Source organism: Colobus angolensis, unplaced genomic scaffold (genome assembly GCF_000951035.1).
Source record: "Colobus angolensis palliatus isolate OR3802 unplaced genomic scaffold, Cang.pa_1.0 Scaffold109, whole genome shotgun sequence".
NCBI classification, from domain to species: domain Eukaryota; kingdom Metazoa; phylum Chordata; class Mammalia; order Primates; family Cercopithecidae; genus Colobus; species Colobus angolensis.
The window spans coordinates 492,807-513,017 of record NW_012111919.1 but is presented as its reverse complement, the minus strand read 5'-3'; the positions used below and the strand labels follow the sequence as shown (position 1 = coordinate 513,017).

General features: G+C 51.0%; 1 protein-coding gene across 2 annotated transcripts; it reads left to right on the top strand.

The window, feature by feature from the left end:
* Positions 1–2,938: 2,938 nt before the first annotated feature.
* MAPRE3 (microtubule-associated protein, RP/EB family, member 3) lies at positions 2,939–15,006 on the top strand. Of its 2 annotated transcripts, none has more exons than XM_011950095.1 (7): positions 2,939–3,170; positions 10,038–10,165; positions 11,151–11,296; positions 11,917–12,073; positions 13,406–13,560; positions 13,691–13,843; positions 14,091–15,006. In XM_011950095.1, exons 2-7 carry the CDS (start codon positions 10,045–10,047, stop codon positions 14,157–14,159), a joined length of 801 nt encoding a protein of 266 aa, XP_011805485.1. In that variant the 5' UTR covers positions 2,939–3,170; positions 10,038–10,044; the 3' UTR covers positions 14,160–15,006. The 2 variants fall into 2 exon arrangements, with proteins under 2 accessions (XP_011805485.1, XP_011805477.1); XM_011950087.1 differs by having other exon boundaries at positions 11,917–12,118.
* The last annotated feature ends 5,205 nt before the right edge of the window (positions 15,007–20,211 follow it).

Genomic DNA, 20,211 nt, shown 5'->3' with positions numbered 1-20,211 from the left:
GGAGGCTGAGGCAGGAGAATGGCATGAACCCGGGAGGCAGAGCTTGGAGTGAGCCAAGATCACGCCACTGCACTCCAGCCTGGGCAACAGAGCAAGACTCCATCTCAAAAAAAAAAGAAGAAGAAAACCTCGGAAATTCTCTTTCCCTCCTCCTAATTCTCAAGGGGTGAAATCTGGGCAAGTCATCCTGCTCTAGAGCTGCGAAAAATCAAATCATCCTTCCGGCCCCAGTGTGGCAGTGTGGAAAGAGCATGGGATTTGGGTTCAGGTGGCCGAGTTCAGCTCTGATCTTGCCAGTGGTTGATCTTGAACTTGGAAAAGTCACTGGAATCCTCAGCCTTCATTTTCTCATAAGCAAAATTGAGGTAATAAAGGCTTTCTGGAGCTGGACGCTGGAATCCACAAGATGGCATTTCTGGTGGGAATTTCAGGCACCATGGTAGGGCAGGAGAGAAGCTATCTGCAGGTCTTCTGGAAGCTCTCCAGTGCATGTCCCCACTGGGGTCTGACTGTCTCCACGTAGGGTTAGTCTTACAGGACAGGCAGGTAGGGTAGAGTCTGAGGCCATGAGGAATGGCAGTCTACTGGAGAGGGCACAGAGAGTTCAACAAACACTGAAACTTAGTTTGTCCTGGATATCTTCAGGGTCGACTTTCTGGTGGAAAGGTTAAAGTATAAATGACTGTGCCCTGTCAAAAGGGCACAAGAAGTAAAACTGGGAGGATTTTGGGAGGGGACTGGATGTTAGGTGGAAGGTATGAGAGCAGAGAAGAGGGGCCTGAGCCTGGGGTCAGGGGAAAGTAGGCTAAACAATTCACAGGATGCAGACATTTCAGAGAAGTGTGAGGACATATCACTTGGCCCTGGACAACAACTATAAGTCAGACAGTCCAAAAAGACATCGTTCCAAAGGAACATAAAGTGACATGGCTTGTATGTGTCCCCAGAGACATAGATGTGCTTTTGGAGCTTGAAAGATAATTAAGAAAACATCAGACCCACCAGGGCTGCTGCAAACATGACAGTTCCCTTCCCAACACATTATGGCAGCTGCTGCAGCTCCCTTCCCTCTCTATCCTGAGGCTAGCCACAGATGGGCCACAGCCCGCCCCCAGAGTAGACCAAGCAGAGAGGTGCTCCCAGGAGTTACCAGGTTCCACCCTCGGAACCATCCTAAAATCCTGTTCTGGGAAGTCCAGCAGCACCATGTTATATGCATTAGAGGAAGATAGTTTAAATCCCTTGCCAAGGTTCCCAAGGCTTCGTGCTGCATCTGTTTGCGTGTGGCCAGGGAGTGCAGCTAGCATTCTCCTCTCCTTCCTTCTCCATGTAGCCAACGGTACCGCCTCAGGGTGAACAAACAAGAAACAAAACCAGAAAACCACACTTTCTGAGTCCACCTGTCATCTGAACCCTCCAAACCCTAGTTTAACCTCTCCCATTCATTCATTCATTCATTCAATAAATATATAGGTACTGAGCAGCTATTGTGCACTGAGCCCTGAGCTAGTATTAATTGAGGAAAGAAATTGGCAACATCGCTCCGAAAGCACAGCTGTTTTTCTGCCTGGGGCAGCAGAGAGTGGATGCCCAAGGCTGTCCCTGCTCTCTCCCTGCTCAGGACCCTGACCAGAGGGTCTGTGGCAATTGGGTCAGGGTGCAGGAAAGAAGACAGTGAGTCAGATATGTCTATGTCAGTGATCTTGCCTATCAGTAAAGTTGCTCAGCCCCCAAGGCAGGGCGATGGTAAACCTTTGGCTCCCGCCAGCAGTACCCATTATCCTCTCAACAGCCCCATGCTCAATCATACCATCGTTCTGCTGCTTCATGAAAACTGAGGCTTGGATACCTTCGCCTACTTGCTTGTGTCTCATAGGCAGCAAATGGCAAGGCCTGCAGCCAAGTCACCTGTCTACCTTCTGCTGGGAGCCTTGGATTGCTGGGTGACTCCATGGACATTTGTTGACCTAAAAAGTAGGTGTTTGAGGAACTGAAAGATCTCCAGCAAAGAACCTTTAGAAAGAAAAGATTGCCTTTCTATCTGACCACCTAGATGAACTCTACTAAAATTGAATGATTTTAGCGATGAGAAATTGTTTACTATACTGCAGGGTTTCCATTAACCCTCGAAGTTATGGTCAGATAGAGTAACCTAGCCAGAACCTCCCCCAAGGACTCCTTCCCTGGCTAGCAGCTACAGGGATGTGGCACCATTATCCCAACTAGCCTGGGGAGAGCCTTGGTAAGAGTTCAGATCTAGCCAGGCGCGGTGGCTCATGCCTGTAATCCCAGCACTTTGGGAGGCTGAGACGGGCGGATCACAAGGTCAGGAGTTCGAGACCATCCTGGCTAACACGGTGAAACCCCGTCTCTACTAAAAATACAAAAAATTAGCCGGGCCTGGTGGCAGGTGCCTGTAGTCCCAGCTTCTCGGGAGGCTGAGGCAGGAGAATGGCGTGAACCCAGGAGGCGGAGCTTGCAGTGAGCTGGGATTGTGTCACTGCACTCCAGCCTGGGCAACAGAGCAAGACTCCATCTCAAAAAAAAAAAAAAAAAGTTCAGATCATTATTCAGCAGGACATGTCCAGAACCTAGGTGGCTGGAACTTCAGTAGGGCTCAGGGTCTTAGAGTTGTGACCTAAAATTGTTGTGAGAACAAAATCCTGGAGGTGTTTCAGTCCCTACCTGAACCCACAGCCATCCAGATCCCTGTCCTGGATCTATGGGAAGGGGTGCATGTTGGGCTCCTGGCCAACCCTGCAACTACTCCACTTGCCCCATCTCTGCATTGACTAATCCAGCTTTGATAGGCTGAGCCTCTCGATGAGTCAGGTCTTTGCTCAGTCATAAGAAGAAGGTGATTGGCCGGGTCTGCCAGGGCTTTGTGACCCGCTGGCTAGCTCCCCAGCCCCTCAGAACCCCTCAGCCCCACCTGCACATACTGCCTCCATGCAAGCCCAGAATAACCTGGATATGTGACTCATGGGGGTAGGAGTAGCAATTTTGCAGATTTTCCAAACAGGTGACTTCATCCCCCTGGGCCTGGGCAGGAAGGGGTAGCCCAGTGACAATGGGCATAGCCCCACTTCAGGAACCGGAAACGTGTTGGCTGGCTCTGCGGAGTTCTCTCTCCTCTGATCCCACAGCGTCTGTTCCAGTTGTGTTGGCTGGTAGGATGGCGTCTACAAAGCAGGCTATATGGGAGTTGGGGAGGGATTGTGGTCAGAGCCCAGCTTTGGGAAGCCCATGTGGCTGTCTCAAGGCAAAGCGGCAGAGAAAAGTTCCGTAGTCTGTCTCCCTTCTGGACTGGCCATTCCGTGGTCTCAGAGACCAGAAGGTGGCTGTGTGTCAGGCACCTACTCCTCAAACAAATGCCCTTAGATTCTTACTGTCTATCCCCGTGATGCTGACAGCACTTGCCAAATACATACTGAATGTCAGGCTCTGTGCTCAGCACTGTGTACTCATGGCTCACTTAATCCTCATAACTGTTCTGTGAAGTGAGAGTTGTCACTGTCCCCATTTTATAGATGAGGAAACTGAGACCTAAAGTCAAGTCAGACAGCTAGGAAATGGTACAGTTAGGATTTGAACCCACGTGATGTGCCTGGAGATCCAGTGTTCTTAAGCACTACCTTTTTGGAGCTTGCTGGAGGCATGCTGGCCACCTCCTTCAGGACTGATAGACCTGGTGTGTCTTTCATAGCCACGCTGGGCAGAGGGTGGAGGCCTGGAAACTGCAGGGAGTTCTTTCAGGGACCAGCCAGAACAGGGCTAAACTTGAGGTAAAAGGAGATCTAGAGAATTAGAGAAGACTGAGGGCCCCTAAATTACCCTTAAGACATATTTGTGGAAGATAGACTTAAAAACAAAAAGCCAAAATTAGATTTAGGCTGGTGATAAGGTCATTAAATAATAGAATGTGAAATTTCAGTTGTGCAGCCTTACTGGCCATCTTTATGATTTAAGAATATAAGTGCCTAGATCTGAGTGCAGTCCTAATTGCCTGGGAAGGAAGCAGATGGTCTCTAGAAACCCTTCTGACCATGGGTTAGTAGGATTTGGTTTTGATGACCATTTTTAAGGCCTCAGTCTGCAGAATGACCAGCAGCTTCCCCTCCCACAGTGAGAGCTGTAATTGCCTTTCCTAGTTGCCAGTGAACGCACCATGAACCTTATAGTCCTAATATAGGAAATGACTCAGCAAAATCACCAGATTAAACCTCCTCAACTTTTCTTTCCCTTGACTCCATTCCTGATAGCAGAGCAGGCATTCCCCAAGGCCACATTGTCGGTCTGATCCTCGAATGGGGATCTGCCTGGATGGTGACATGCCACAATCCAATCAGGGTCTGTTTCTCCTAACAGTCACGTGTGCCAAAGATCATGGTAGAAACATGTGGATGGGGTTGGAAGACACTGCTACTACATCTCTTGGGACAAAGCCTGCCCACTCCGAGTGGCTACCTACCATTCACGCTGGGGAGGTGAAGGAGCTCTTGGGAACAAGTGCGTTATTATTAAGAGTTTCATCAGGTTATGTCTTTGCTGTAATTGGAGGCACCTGGTCCACTTAGACCCTGATGCTTGGGCAAATACTTTATACACCTCTGACCCCAGCAGCTGGTCTGGTGTGAGTCCAGGCCCAAGTCAACCCCCAATGCAAAAGGCAATCAGAAGTTGGACCTGTTTGGTGAGTTCAAACTGTGGTTTTGGGGGATACGGAAACTGGCTCAGTTCAGTCCAGGATCTTAGAACAGCCCCAATGCTCCAGACCCCTCAGCCAGCCCAGCTCTTAGAGGCTCCCAATTTGAGCTCTAAATTGAGCTCTGGAAAGGGGGGTTGGAGGATGAGGGAGACATTTAAAGGAGTTTTTGCTCAGGACCTGGGTGCCACCTGCTGGCCATGTTTAGTTCTATTTACAGAGCCAAAGCTAGGAGAGGAAAATTAAAAGGGCATCCCGCCCTCCCCAGTGTGATGAGGGGTAAGGAAACAAGGAGGCTGTTTCTTCATGCTGCCCTAGCAAATGCAGCAGAGAATTCCTGCAGAGACCCCTGGGTGCCCTGGATGAGTCCTCCTGAGCCAAATGGACCTCCACTAGAGCAGAGTGTAGCCCCAGTTGAGAGGACCTGAGTGAATCGTGAGTGGGGACTGAGGCTCTGTTCCTGCTGCTAGCTACCTGCTTCCCCAGAAGCCCCATAGTAGGTAACAGCATGATTCATTGCTGGGCCCTGAAAGGAGCCATTTTTTCCAGCTTCCTTCGCACAGGCACTGCTGCCACTAATGGGACCCTAGAGTCAGACCAAAGGTGTAGAAAATACCCTCCCGTCATCAGGCATTGACAAAACTGGGTCAATGCTGAGAAGACCTGGTCATTTTGCAAGTAGCTATGTGGCTCTTAGTGACTCTTAGAAGCCCTAAAAGCAAGGCCTTTAGTTGCGTTCTAAACTCTAGGGAAACTGGAGATTTTCCCTGTGTACCAAGGACTGGCTAGCATTTTCCCCCAGATAAGTGGCGGAACATCCCAATGTTCCAGCCTTTGCCATTGCAACAAAAGGCAGTAAATCCCGGCTAAGTATGCCTATCAAATGAAAGCTGTGGTTCTCATACGTGGCTGTGCACCAGAATCACCTGGGGTATTCTTTAAAATTATATATATGTGTGTGTGTGTGTGTGTGTGTGTAAAATAGGTGCATATAACATGTAATGTATATATGATATATTATATACACACACACTTGGGCTGCACTCAAGCCTCTTGAAGTCTCTGCAGGAGAAGCCTGTGGACTCTCCTGGTAAAGAACCTCTGCAATGCATGGAGGAGGCCTGAACCATTAGCAGGTCCAATCCTGTGGAACCAGGAAAGCTGCCCTCAGGCCAGAAGACCCTTGAGGCTCAAACAATTTCAGTCAAAAATTGGAGGATATGTTTGGACTAAGACCATTGCCTTTCCTTTTCTTCAGTAGTCAGTCCTTGAAATTCATATACTTTAAACAGAACAGAATCCCTAAAGTGACTCGGGAACTCCCAGGACCAACCTAAGACTACTTGCCCCCAGAACCACCCCAGACCAGACCAGCCCCTCTGAGGCCTGTCAGCCACAGCTGGCCCAGAATCACTCTGCCCCAGGGGCCTCATAAGGAAGTGAGTCTCTGAGCCTGTGGAACGCTCTTGCAGAGTCATTCTGGATAGTTCCCGGAATAGCTGGTGCCCTCTGTACCAGCTCCTGGCCATCCTCTTCATCCTCCATGGGGACCTGGCAGAGTCTGACCACTCTGGCCCTGGGGCCATTCACATCCGTCTCTCTACCTCTGCGTGCCCTCCCCTTCCCGCTTCCTGTGGCACTTGCTGTTTCCAGCACACTTTTGAGCATTTGGTTATACTGTTCTCATGGGTGCATTACTCTCCCCAATAAGATTATGAACTCTGTGAGGACAGGGGCAAATCTTTTCAATTTATTGCAGTTCACAACAAAATAATACTCATCAAAATTAGATGCTCTTTCCTTGACCCTACCTACTCTGCCCCTTCGGCAAATTTAGCGTCCATCCATCCATCCACTCCTCCTCCTGTTACTTTAGGTGTGTCCTGGGAACTGGGAAACACTCCCCTAACTCCGGTCTGCAATTCCACTCCACCAATATGGTTAGGCAGTTATTATCCACCAAGAACTGGTGTGGAACCCGAAAGTAAATGGAACACAACCTGGCCATTGAAGAGCTTACAGTCAGGTGGAAGGGGCAGGCACACAATAATTTTTTTTTTTTTTGGAGACAGAGTCTGGAGTGCAGTGGCATGATCTTGGCTCACAGCAACCTCCACCTCCGAGTTCAAGCAATTCTCCTGCCTCAGCCTCCCTAGTAGCTAGGATTACACACCTGGCTAATTTTTGTATTTTTAGTAGAGACGGGGTTTTGCCATGTTGGCCAGGCTTGTCTCGAACTCCTGGCTTAGGTGATTGGCCCCCCTCAGCCTCCCAAAGTGCTGGCATTACAGGCATGAGCCACCACACCAGGTCTCACACACATGATTTCAAGAGACTGTGCGGGATGCCATGAAGAGCCGTGCCCAGGGTGCTGTGGGATCACAGGCACATGCCTCCCACAGAGGGGTCAGAGAAAGTCTCCTGGAGCTAAAGTAGAGTCCTGAGGCTGAAGCCGGTGGAGGGGGGATGGCAGGGGGAAGGCAGGGGGACCCAGGCCAGAAGGTGATGAGACACGATTTAGAAAGAGGAGAGGACACAAGGCATCACTCAGTTGTTCAGCGTTACTGAACGTCTTGCCTGTGACAGGCCTGGATACCCCACTCTTGGCTTCAAGGCACTTCCGACAGGGGGCACAGGCATTTAAAAGTCCAGTGGTGAGCGCAGGGGCCAAGATGCAGGGCAGTGGGCGCGGAGCCGTTGTGGAGGAGGAGACTCAAATGTTGTCAACATTGGAAAAGCTCTGAAATTGCCAGGTCCTGAGTCTTTAGGAGCTCCCATGACAATAATTCATTTCTGTTTCTCTTGGCTTTTTGGCCCCACGTGGCCTCCCTTTGCTGGGCAATGAAGGACAAGGTTTATTTTTCAAAAGAGGAAGAACTAGGAATAAAGAAGAGGGTTTTCTCTCATGATTTTTCTTCAAAGCATTCATTTAAGTTAAACGTGCTCCGTCCTGTGTGCTTGGGGTCGGGGTGGGAACATGAGGGGCACACAGCTCTGCAGATGCCTTGCTGAGCCTCCCTCTCTAAAGCAGTACTGCTCAAAACAGGATCGTGCCTGCAGATCCTCTGGGCATCTTGGTCAAAGGCAGTTTCTCATTTAGTAGGTCTGGGGGAGGGCAAGAGAACTGGAATTTTTAACTGGCTGATCCCCATATAGCCCCAGTGCTGCAGGTCTGGAGCCACAGTTGAGAACCATGGAGCAGAGAATGAACTTTCAGGTGGGGACAGCATTCCAGACAGAGGGTGAGTAGGAAGCTGCCTATGGCTCCTAACTGTGGGAGCAAAGTGGGAGATAAGGCTGAAGAGGTGGGGTCCCCGTATGAGTTTGATAAGTGGTCAAGAGGAGTCACATGATAACAGCAGATGCCTGCAACAGATAGGGAAATATTCTTCCTGTAAGAATATAGGGTGTGTAAGATGTATTCTTATTTCGCAGAGACACTTTACATATTAAACCTGGAGAAATATTCTTCATTCACTCCGGAAACACAGGTCCTCACAATTCTTGGAAAACACAGTCCTTTTGACCTATCTTGTTTCTCCATTTCTGATAAAGAACTGGTTACAAGAAATATGTCCTCCTTTTCTTAACAGCGCAAGTCAGTTAGCAGCGGCAACTGACCCCTGACCTCTGTGGGGTGAGAAGGAGGCTCACTGCTGGCTGCACTCCAACTGCTGGTTTCAGTGCGGGAACATAGGGTCAGAGTGGCCAAAAGAAGCCAGAAATCCCAAGTTGTTAAACATCTCAACTTTAAAATATTGGGCACTAATTCAAAACTGTTTCCAACACTATGAGTGCTAAACAGTTTAAGTCTGCAAGGTAAATTTGGCCAAGGAGTGTCTCTTTTACGACTGCTGGCTGAAAGGACTTCAAGTGGGGGAGGGGGGTGGCCAGGCCTGCTTTTAGCTAGATTCTGACGACAGCAGTGTCAAGGATGGATTAGGAGGAGGGGGAGACTGAAGGCTAGAAGGCCTTTTAGGAGGCTCCTGCTAGCCTGGGCTAGAGAGAAAATACAATCAGCCCTCCACATCTGTGGGTTCCACATCTGTGGATTCAGTCAAGTACCAATAAAAAATATTCAGGAAATAAAAAGGATTGTTGCATCGCCTACAGACTTTTTTTTCGTGTCATGATTTCCTAAACAATACAGTGTAACAACTATTTACATCAAAGTGACATGGTAGTAGGTATTATAAGTAATCTAGAGAGGATTTAAATCATACAGGAGGGTTGTGTAGGTTAACTGTAAATACTACATCATTTTATATAAGGGACTTGACTGTGCATTGACTTTGGTACATGGGGATATTCTGGAACAAATTCCCTCATGAATACCAAGGGACAACGGTATGTATAAATCCTGAGGGTAAGCAGAACAGGGTGGATTGGGGAGGTGGGGTTCCAGGACTTGAGGAATGAGAATTAATAGGTGCATGAGGGAGAGTAGGCTGTCTGAGATGACCCCGTAGGTTTCTAAGGTGGTGATTGATGGCTGGTGGTGACATTCACTGGGATAATGAATATAGGAGCCAGAAGCATATTCTAAGGGAAGGTTGTGGACAAGCAGAATTTAGATGCGTCTGCGTCAGCCACAGGAATATGGAATCTGAAGTCAGAACAGAGGCAAAGGTTAGCTGGCTTTCTAAAACACAAATCTGGTCAGGTTACTGTCTGCTTAAACCCTCTAATGGTTTCCCGTCATCCAAACAGAAAGTCCAGATTCCTCCTCCTGGTAAACAAGGCCCTGGCAACCTGTCCCTGCCAACCTTATTGTGCCACACCCCAACAGAAAAATCTGCTCCCTGGGCCTGCTCCACAACTCAGAGTGCCCGGAATAAGCTCTGCCTTTGTTCTTGCTAGACCCTGTTCCAGAACATCCCCCCATACCAAAGTCAAATACCTTCCACCCATCCCTTTTTATGTCTGGAAAATTCCTATTCTTTTCAGGCTCCAACATCTCTGCTCTGAAGCCTTTGCTGACCCTGCCCAGCAGATACGCTTACGCCCTTCTTTGTGCTGTCCCTGAACATTTATGTGCCTGTTTCACTGCCCCATCGCTCCCTACTGAGGGGATCTGCCTGTCTGTAAATGCCTCAAGGCAGAGGCCATATCTTAATTAACTTGGAATTACTGGCTCCTGGCGCACATCTAGCATATAGTAGATGCTCATGAAATGTCTAAGGAATAAAGACCCTCCCTCTGGGGGTAAACTGCGAGGGTAATCTGGAGGGAATGTTTCTTACTTCCCGGGATCATACAGCCCGTCTCTCGTGACAGCTAAGGAGCTGCATGAGGCCCCAGTGCTGACCTCACCTTTTTTCTTGCTTTCCAGCTGGGGTATGGCCGTCAATGTGTACTCCACATCTGTGACCAGTGAAAATCTGAGTCGCCATGATATGCTTGCATGGGTCAACGACTCCCTGCACCTCAACTATACCAAGATAGAACAGCTCTGTTCAGGTAGGAGGCTGGGAATATGGGAAGTGGCCCTGCTGGAAGGAAAGGAAAGAAAGGTTGGAAGGCAGAGCAGCCACGGCAGGGAATATACAGTCATGCATGGCTGAATGACTGATGTGCCCAGAGAAATGCATCCTTAGGCGATGCTGTTGTTGTGTGAACATCACAGAGTGTATTTACACAAACCTGGATGGCGTAACCTACTACACACCTCGGCTATATGGTATAGCCTACTACTCCTAGGCTAAAAACAAGCACAGCGTGTTTCTGTACTAAATACTGCAGACAGTTTTAACACATGGTAAGTACTTGCACATCTAAAGACACCTAAACATAGAAAAGGTACAATAGAAAGATGGTATATATAATCCTATGGGATCACCATCATATATGTGGTTCATCGCTGACCAAACCATCTTTATGCAGCCCATGGCTGTAGCTTGTGATTAGACTAAGGAGGAGAGCTGGAGGCCCTGAACCAGTCAGACTATCTGGAGCTGAAGTCAAGAAATGGAAGCAGGGAAAGAGAAGAGTAGGAGAGGCGCAGTGAAGGACTGCAGGGAAAGGAGGAGCGGGGAGCTGAGAGCCAGGATGGCTGCAGAGCCACAGGTCTGACCTCATCTCTCTGGGTCCAGCTCTCAGCTCTTCTGGTAGTGCAACCTTGGGCAATTCACTCTGCTGCCTTAGGCCTCAGTTTTCCCATCCATAAGATGGAGATAATATCACCAACTAACTAGAGTTGCTGTTGGGATTACCCTACCTACGTGCAGTGTGTGATGTGGTGCTGGTACATAATGTGCATCAATAAATAGTCATCACTCTTCTTCGTGGAAAGCTGGGGGGATTCTGGCCATGTCTATCCTGAAAGTAGGACTGGCCCCAGCCCCAGAACAAGGAGAGAGAAGAGGAGATGGGGTTTGGGAAAGTGAGAGAGCAGCCCACAGAAGGAGAGCAGCGAGACCCCTCAGCCAGCTGTCCTTCTCCACAGGGGCAGCCTACTGCCAGTTCATGGACATGCTCTTCCCTGGGTGTGTGCACTTGAGGAAAGTGAAGTTCCAGGCCAAACTAGAGCATGAATACATCCACAACTTCAAGGTGCTGCAAGCAGCTTTCAAGAAGATGGGTGTTGACAAAGTAGGTGCCTGCGCTCCGGGGAGGGGCCCAAGGAGCAGTGTGACCCTGGGGAAGAAGAGGACCCACCAGCCCGGGCAACTGGGGCTCCTGGGGTCATTCCAGTGCTCGCGCCTCCCTCCACCTCCCGACTCTCCAGAGGGCATTTTCCCCCCTTTCAAGGCACAATGGAAAAGCCCACAACACTTGCCATCCCATCATGACAACAGTCCTTTCCCTTCCTCCTCTCTGGACCCTGCCCACCCTAACACTGAGCTCTGTGTACTGCTCCTGTGAAGTTCCACCTCTCTCTGTCTCTGTAGGGCCCAAGAAAGTGTCTTTGCTCACTCTCCTGCCTCGGTGGCTGCAGACCCCCAGCCCACACGCAGGCAGTAGAGCCGAGGGACGCCTCCCCACACAGTTCTTCCACACGGTGCCTGTAGAGAAGGGATGCCTCTGGATCTGAGACCAGGGCCTGCCAGCCTACCTGTCTGCTGTGGTGCTGTGGGAGGGGGGCAAGTGGAGAAGGCAGAGGACGCTGCAGCCCAGGGGCTGGCTTTCCTGAGAGCAGTGGCCCTCAGCAGAGAAAGGCGGCCCTACAGCAGCAGGTGGCTAAAGTACTCTGCTTATGTGGTCTATTTCAGATCATTCCTGTAGAGAAATTAGTGAAAGGAAAATTCCAAGATAATTTTGAGTTTATTCAGTGGTTTAAGAAATTCTTTGACGCAAACTATGATGGAAAGGATTACAACCCTCTGCTGGCGCGGCAGGGCCAGGACGTAGCGCCACCTCCTAACCCAGGTGATCAGATCTTCAACAAATCCAAGAAACTCATTGGCACAGCAGGTAACGTGCCCGAGCCGGGGGAGGGAGCATGGGGGGCCGGGCCGGCAGGCCTCTACAGCCAGGAATGCCCCCTGGGCCACGGCCCGGCCCTGCCAGCCTGGAGGAGACTTGTTATCACGGAGTTCGGATGACGCCGCCTGCTGGCCGCTTAGACCGGGGCAGTGAAAGTAGTGGGTGAGAGAGCTCCACAAATTGCTCCAAGAGGAGAGCCACCAGCACCAGCCATGGTGGCAGCTGGGGTAGGAGGCCCAAGACACTTTTTTTCATAGCACAAGCTTACTTGTTTGCCTCAAGATGGTGGGGCAGCAAGGTGACTTGGTTTCTCCGTCCAGGTGCATCCAGGCCAAGAGCCTGGTGCCAGCACCACAGCCCCTTCTTGCCCCCTGCCCACTGGATGGCCAGGGGCAGGAGTTACCAAGCTGGATCACACCTTCCCCCACTCCAAAGGCCCAACAGTCCTAAGTCCTTGAAAGATTAGTCTCTAGAAACGAGGCTTTGTCTGAGTCCTGGAGGGGAAGGGAGAGAAGCAATAGGGCCTTTGAGAAGCAGCAGCCTTGGGAGGGGAAGGGAGAGAAGCAGCCCCAGCCCGCGTCGGACCCCGTCATAGCAGAGCCACCTCCTCTGTCTGCACTGCTGTTCTGCCTGGGCCTGCCCCACTCGCCCGCCTGCTTGCTTTGCACTAGAAACAGCCCGCTCTGTCTAGGGAGGTACAGTCACTAGTGAGCAATTTGCCACGGCATGCTGGCTGCGCTGGGGAGGAGCTGGGGTCCCTGATTTGGCCACCGTTGTGCAGATACCTGGTTCAGCCCAGCAGAGGGCAACAGAGCCCATCCTGACATAGGGCCCCGGGAGGGGCAGCCACCCAGAGACGATGGCTTTGGGCTGGGGCTTCTGTTAGGAAAGACCCTGTGCCAGCTGCCTTTCCTCTAGCTATCAGTACAAGAGGGACCCAAACCGTTCCAACTCCACTTCCCCAAATTTGCTGTCCTAATTTCTCTCCTCTATCCCTCAGGCCAGCTCTCTCCCTGCCCCAAGACCTCACACCTTCTTTAGTTCCCTATAGTTTCTGCTCTCCCAGGCTTGCCAAACGGCTGCCCAGCTGCTGGAGTGTCCATGTGGCCAAGGCTCGGGGCCTAGCTGTAGATGCCCTTCCTGGGGTGGGGGCAGGGGGGGTGAGAGTGCCTGCCTGTCGCATGGGCCTGCCCCCGCAGTCCTCACACCAGGCTGTCTCCTGCCACGTGCGCTGTGGGCTCACGTGGACTCACCTGACTCTTTTCCTCTGGGCAGTTCCACAGAGGACGTCCCCCACAGGCCCAAAAAACATGCAGACCTCTGGCCGGCTGAGCAACGTGGCCCCTCCCTGCATTCTCCGGAAGAATCCTCCATCAGCCCGAAATGGTGGCCATGAGACTGATGCCCAAATTCTTGAACTCAACCAACAGGTGAGTGGGATAGGTAAGGGTAGCTGAGATAACCCTGTCACCAAAGCCAGGCCCTTGGAGTGTCTGCAGGGACAAGAAAGGGCAGGCAGGGGAGCCTGAGGTGGGGACCTCTGGCTTTGTCCCCAAGCAGCTGGTGGACTTGAAGCTGACAGTGGATGGGCTGGAGAAGGAACGTGACTTCTACTTCAGCAAACTTCGTGACATCGAGCTCATCTGCCAGGAGCATGAAAGTGAAAACAGCCCTGTTATCTCAGGCATCATTGGCATCCTCTATGCCACGGAGGTGAGCACTCCCAGGCCCATTGGGCACTCCCTAGTCTGGCCTGGCCCTAAGACCAGAAGTGTGATAGGGCTAGAAGGGCCCGTGGAGAAAATTTACTGATGAGAGAGTGGTAAAGTTACTAGCCCAGGGTCACCCATTAGCAGGGCTCCCAGGCTCTTGACCCCTTGCTCTTCAGCTACCTACAGAACCTGAGAAGCACTGACTGGCCTGCCTGGCCCACCAGTTTCCTCTCCTTCCCACCCTCCAGGAAGGATTCGCACCCCCTGAGGACGATGAGATTGAAGAGCATCAACAAGACGACCAGGACGAATACTGAGGGCAGCCACAGCCCTGGCTGACTGCACGGCTTCCCCATGCCTCCCTCCCTGCTCCACTCCCACATTATAGTCCTTTCCTAACACGGTCGGCTGGGTGCTTTGTGTCAGTGCCGCAGCACTGGGGAGCCAGACGAGCGGGGCTTGGGGGCATGGGGCCGGAAAGCAGGCAGAAGCCCGTCCTGGGTGGTGCTGGCCCAGTTGGCGGGACCCCTGTCCACACCCACCCTATTTATTTCTGTTGTCTCTCTGTTGTGTCGCCCAACACTTCCCAGGGTGCTGCTGCCACCCGCCCCAGCCAGCCACCTGCTCCCGACAGCCAGCAGCTGTGTATTTGACAAAGTCATTGGTATATTTTTACTTACTGGATTCTCCTTGCACTTTACCTGTTCTTTTCCAGAGCTGACAGCACGGGCTCGGGGCAGTGTGCCTGGCTTGGCTTCCCTTCCCCATGGCTGGGGGCTGGGGTCGGACTCACCCATTCTAATTTATTTTGTCTTTTGGCTTCTCAGTAACTGAGGGGAAGGCTGATGTCAGGAGAGGGAGAGGGGGTTGAGGAGGTAGTGCCGTAGGCCCAGGGGGTCAGGGAGAGGGAGGGGGGCATGTGAGGGATGGAAATGACCTCCTGGCACCAGGCTCACCCACCCAACGCCCCCTGCCCCCAGCACTGAAGCCCAGTGCTGCCCTGAGGCCCCCAGCCACTCCCTCCAGCAGCCTGGTTCACCACACAGACTCTGCCTGGACCCCACTGTCTGTCTGCTTCCCACCCGCCCTGCCCACCCCCTGCCCCTCAGGCACCAGCCTGCATATGTGTTCACTTTTATTTAAATAAACTTGTGCGGTAAAAGTCCACAGCTGCAGCACAGCCTCACTGTCACCCTCCCACAGGCCTGGAAACCACCACCAGCTCTGGGCTCGGAGCCCAGCTCCAGCCTAGCCCCAGTGCCCAACACTGGTGGTAGGGCTCTGAGGGCAGGCAGGGGCCCCAACCCCCATCCCTGAGGAGGGACTAGGTCTGGGCCCGTGGCCATGACAAGGGGCAGCTGGTGAAGCGGCTGTGGGACACCGTGACACCGTAGTGGCCTGGCCAAGAGGTTCTTCATTTCAGTCTCCTTTGGGTCAGGGGGACTGCATGTCATTCCCCACCTGTCGTCAAAGCTCACACACCTCACCATAGTGATTCAGCTGAGGACAGGGGCTCATGTGACAGAGAGAGCTGGGATGGCTACAAAGAACAAGCAGTTCTGAGTGCTGAAGCCCAGGATGGCAACGTCCAAGGGGTTCCTTCTGTAGAGCAGGCTCCAGTGGGAACAGGGAGCCAGGAGCCCTTCCACATTATCTGCACAGCCCCAGTCCCGGCATGTGCCTGACAAAAGGCCACACTAACCAATGTCCCAGAAGCCCAGCAGAGTCCAGGAGTGTGGAAATGAATGTGAGAGCCTTGGGGTCATCTAGACCAGCCCCCGGTTTACTGAGGAGGGGTCAGAGGCCCACATGCATGACTCACTCGCCATGGCAGAAACCTGGGCTAGAACTCACACTTCTTCACTTGAGGCTCAGGGCTCATCCCCAAAGACCACTGAGGTTCTTCCAGCTGCAGGACAGTGCTGGTTTCCTCGCCACCCTGAGTATGGCCAACATGCAGCTGGGGCCGTGTCTCTTCTGTGGCCCCACCCCATGGCCCCTTTCTTTATTTTTTTTAATTTTTTATTTTTATTTTATTTTATTATTTATTTATTTATTTATTTATTTTGAGACGGAGTCTCGCTCTGTTGCCCAGGCTGGAGAGTGCAGTGGCCGGATCTCAGCTCACTGCAAGCTCCGCCTCCCGGGTTCACGCCATTCTCCTGCCTCCGCCTCCCAAGTAGCTGGGACTACAGGCGCCCACCTCGTCGCCCGGCTAGTGTTTTTTTTTGTATTCTTTAGTAGAGACGGAGTGTCACCGTATTAGCCAGGATGGTCTCGATCTCCTGACCTTGTGATCCACCCGTCTCGGCCTCCCAAAGTGCTGGGATTACAGGCTTGAGCCACCGCACCCGGCCCCCATGGCACCTTTCGAGACCACCACCATTTCTATCATGACATCAAGTTCAAGCCTTAAATAAGCAATTCATATTTGTTTATTCCTCAGTCACCACCGCCCCTTTTGACTCCCACCCCCACATACATAGACACTTCTGCCTTATTCTATCTCTGTTCTTCTCCTCCAACAAGTTCCTTGCCTGCTTTTACTTATCATGATGATTTTAATTCCCTTGCCTAATTTTTAAAGGCTTTTCCCCATGATTACAGGTAGATACCATGAAAGGATAGGCCATTGTTCTGCATTGCTCTTCAGGCCGAGACCTCACCCTGAAGGTAAAGTGGGCGTGGGAGGCACTGTGTCCATATCACAATCCCCAGAAGCTGTGAATATGTGGGTTACATGGCAAAAGGAAATTAAGGCTGCCTGTGGGCCAGGCATGGTGGCTTACGCCTGTAATCCCAGCACTTTTGGAGGCCAAAGCGGGATTATCACTTGAGCCCAGGAGTTCAAGACTTCCCTGAGCAACATAGGGAAACACCATCTCTACAAAAAATAAAATTTGAAGGTTGTTGTGGCATGTGCCTGTAGTCCCGGCTACTCAGGACGCTGAAGCAGGAGGATCACTTGAGCCCAGTTGTTGTTAAGGCTGCAGTGAGCCATGATTGCTCCACTGTACTCCAGCGTGGGCAACAGAGTGAAACCCTGTCTCAAAACAAAGAAAGAAAGTTGCAGATGGAATTCAGGAAGCTAATCTGCTGACCTTAAAACAGGGAGAGTGTCCTGGTTTATCCAGGTGGGTCCAGTGACATCATAAATGTTTGTAAGGGTGGAAGCAGGAGGCAGAAAGGGTCAGAGTAGGCAGGGTGCTGTGGCTAATGTCTATAATCCCAGCATTTTGAGAGGCCAAGGCAGGAGGATCACTTAAGCGCAGGAGTTGGAGACCAGCCTGGACAACAGCAAGACTGCATCTTTACAAAAAATAGAAAAAAGCCGAGCATGGTACTATATGCCTGTAGTACCAGCTACTTGGAAGGCTGAGATGGAAGGATCACTTGAGCCCTGGAGGTCGAGGCTGCAGTGAGCCATAATCATGCCACTGCACTTCAGCCTGGGCAACAGAGCAAGATCCTATTTCAAAACAAAAAAAATAAATAAGAAGAGGTCAAAGTGATACAATGTGAGAGTGACTCAGCTGCTGTTGTTGGCTTTGAAGACAGAAGGGAGCCATGAACTCAGGAATGCAGGTGGCCTGTAGAAGCTGGGCAAGAAAAAGAAATGGATGCTCCCCAAAAGCCTCCAGAAAGGAACCCAGTCCTGCTGACGCCTCAATTCTCGCCCAGGGAGACCTGAGTCAGACTCCCGCCCTCCAGAACTGGAAGATAACACACTTGTTTTAAGGCACTAAGTTTGTGGCAATTTGTTTTAGCAGCAATAGAAACGTAGTACAGTGGGTAAAACAGTGCTTCAGTGAGCTCACCCTTCTGCTTACTCCCATACTAGACACCCATGTCCTCCTTGACCCAACATCTTTTGGGTCTTCAAACCCCATGGTGGGGCCTACCCAAGCCCACCTCCATGGCTAGTGTCTAAGGCTGCTCTTCAAACACCCAGAGCTTAAGGATGTAAAGCCACTCCCTTCTCCCCACCTCTTCCTGGTACCTCATACTAAGTGCTTCTTTTCCTCTGGAACACTAAGATGGTGAACTGTAATTTTTTGTTTATACATTTGTCTCCCACACAGCCTTCAAGTTCCTTACAAGCAAGTGAGCTATATCTTCCAGCTTCACCTAGCACAGGGCCTGACACAGAGAAGGTGCTTAGAAAAGGTTGCTGGATAAGTAAATGCATGATTTATATGTCCTAGATGCCAAGTTAGAACTGGTAACTTACCAGAGTATTCCAAAGAAAGAGAGAGTCCCTCTCCCACCCTTCTGTATGCCTCTGCCATGGGGCAGTCCCCTCATTTGCCTCAATGGAAAGCCAGTTCTGTTTCTCTTCCAAAAACAGGGTCTCTTCTGTGATCATACATGTGACACAGGAGGGGTCGAACAAAGAGAAGATATTGCTGTTGGTCTCCTGAGTACACCTAAACCAATGATCTGCAAAATGAATTGATTAATGATCAGCTCAAATATGGTCCTTGGCAAAAGCACTGCATCTCAGAGCTACCTGATGGAAAGTCAGCCATGGTCAGGCCTAAAGGGGCTGGAGGACAGGTAGAAGGAGGCAGCAAGATATGCTCGTCTCCCACCCCCTGCCAACATTTCACACAGCCCCATTTACCCTTCCAAAAGAGTGGATTATGCCACCCTCTCACTGGTCTCCCAGGGCCTGAAGGATAAAGTCCAGATTTGGCAGGCAAGTTCCTTGGCATATGGGCTCAGATCCCTTTCCAGCCTTATATGAGGCTATTGTTGCACTGCTATAAAGAAACATGTAGACTGGGTACTTTATAAGAAAAGAAGTTTAATTGGCTCAGTTCTGCAGGCTGTGTAGGAAGCATAACGCTGACATCTGCTTCTAGGGAAGCCTCAGGCAGCTTACAATCATGGCGGAAGGCAAAGGGGGAGCAGGCACATCAATGGTAAAAGCAGGAGCGAGCAAGCGAGAGAGAGAGAGAGGTGCTGGGGAGGTGCCACACACTTTTAAATGACCAGATCTCATGAGAACTGGGATCCACCATGAGGGATCCACCACCATTATCCAAACACTTCCCACCAGGCCCCACTGCCAGCACTGCGGATTACAATTCAACGTGAGATTTGAGCAGAGACAAAAATCCAAACTGTATCAAACCTCATCACCTCCAAAGTCCATCAAGCACTGTCCCACTGAACTGCTTCCAGTTTACCAACCCTCTAGCCCTTTGTTTTACGTCAACAGATCCACACAACTGGCATTTTCTCTCCACCCACCCTAATCCTCAGCCAGTGAAAATTCAATTTTGTTTTTCGTTGTTGTTGTTTTTTGGGGTTTGAGATGGAGTTTAGCTTTTGTTGCCCAGGTTGGAGTGCAGTGGCATAGTCTCGGCTCACTGCAACCTCCACCTCCCAGGTTCAAGCGATTATCCTGTCTCAGCCTCTTAAGCCGCTGAGATTATAGGCATGTGCCAGCATGCCCAGCTAATTTTTTGTATTTAGTAGAGACGGGGTTTCACCATGTCGGCCTGGCTGGTCTCGAACTCCTGACCTCAAGTGATACCCACCTCGGCCTCCTGAAGTGTTGGGATTACAGGTGTGAGCCACGGCGCCTAGCGAACCAATGAAAATTCTATTTCTCAGAACCCATCTCAGCTGCCGTCTCCTTCGGGAAGCTAATCTCCTTCCTAAAGAATTCATCACTCCCTCAGCTGTTCATCCTGTAGGAATTTGGACTCTCATAGTTCTTACCATAATACCTCAGTATGGCAGACAGGAATCTCATCCTCACACACAGTTGTATACGAAATAGCACATTTCTTTAATTGTGATAAGTCACTTCGATTTTCTCTTCCCTCATTCTCCTCTGCTGGCATGCTTCAAGGTTCTGAAGGCTCCCAAGATACTAACACCCTCCACTTGGATGTCTGAGCAGAAACCTGTCTGCAAATGCCTCAAGTCTGGGGCTCTCCATCGCTTCCCTGACACATCTGGAACTTGGGACTGACTCTTGTGGTGGGAGGCAGAGCCTGTTCTTTCCCATTGCCTGGAAGGGGAAACCGGGCCCTGGCTGTCCCAGACCCCCAAACTTTTCTCAGCCTCCATGAGAGGAACTCAGAGGCCAGGAGCAGTGGCTCACTCCTGTAATCCCAGCACTTCGGGAGGCTGAGGAGGGTAGATCACTGAGCCCAGGAGTTTGAGATCAGCCTGGGCAACACAGCAAAACCCTGTCTCTACAAAAAATACCAAAGATTAGCCGGGCGTGGTAGTGGGTCAGGTGATCCGTGGTGGTGGATCACCGGAGCCCTGGAAGTCGAGGCTGCAGTGAGTCGTGATCGCGCCACTGAACTCCAGCCTGGGTGACAAAGCAAGATCCTGTCTCAAAAAAAA

Excerpts from the sequence above, each read along its gene's own strand:
- MAPRE3 (XM_011950087.1), top strand. The coding sequence starts at position 10,045 with ATGGCCGTCAATGTGTACTCCACATCTGTGACCAGTGAAAATCTGAGT. Across the intron at positions 10,166-11,150 it reads GATAGAACAGCTCTGTTCAG|GGGCAGCCTACTGCCAGTTC; the intron begins GTAGGAGGCTGG and ends CCTTCTCCACAG. Across the intron at positions 13,844-14,090 it reads GCATCCTCTATGCCACGGAG|GAAGGATTCGCACCCCCTGA; the intron begins GTGAGCACTCCC and ends CCCACCCTCCAG.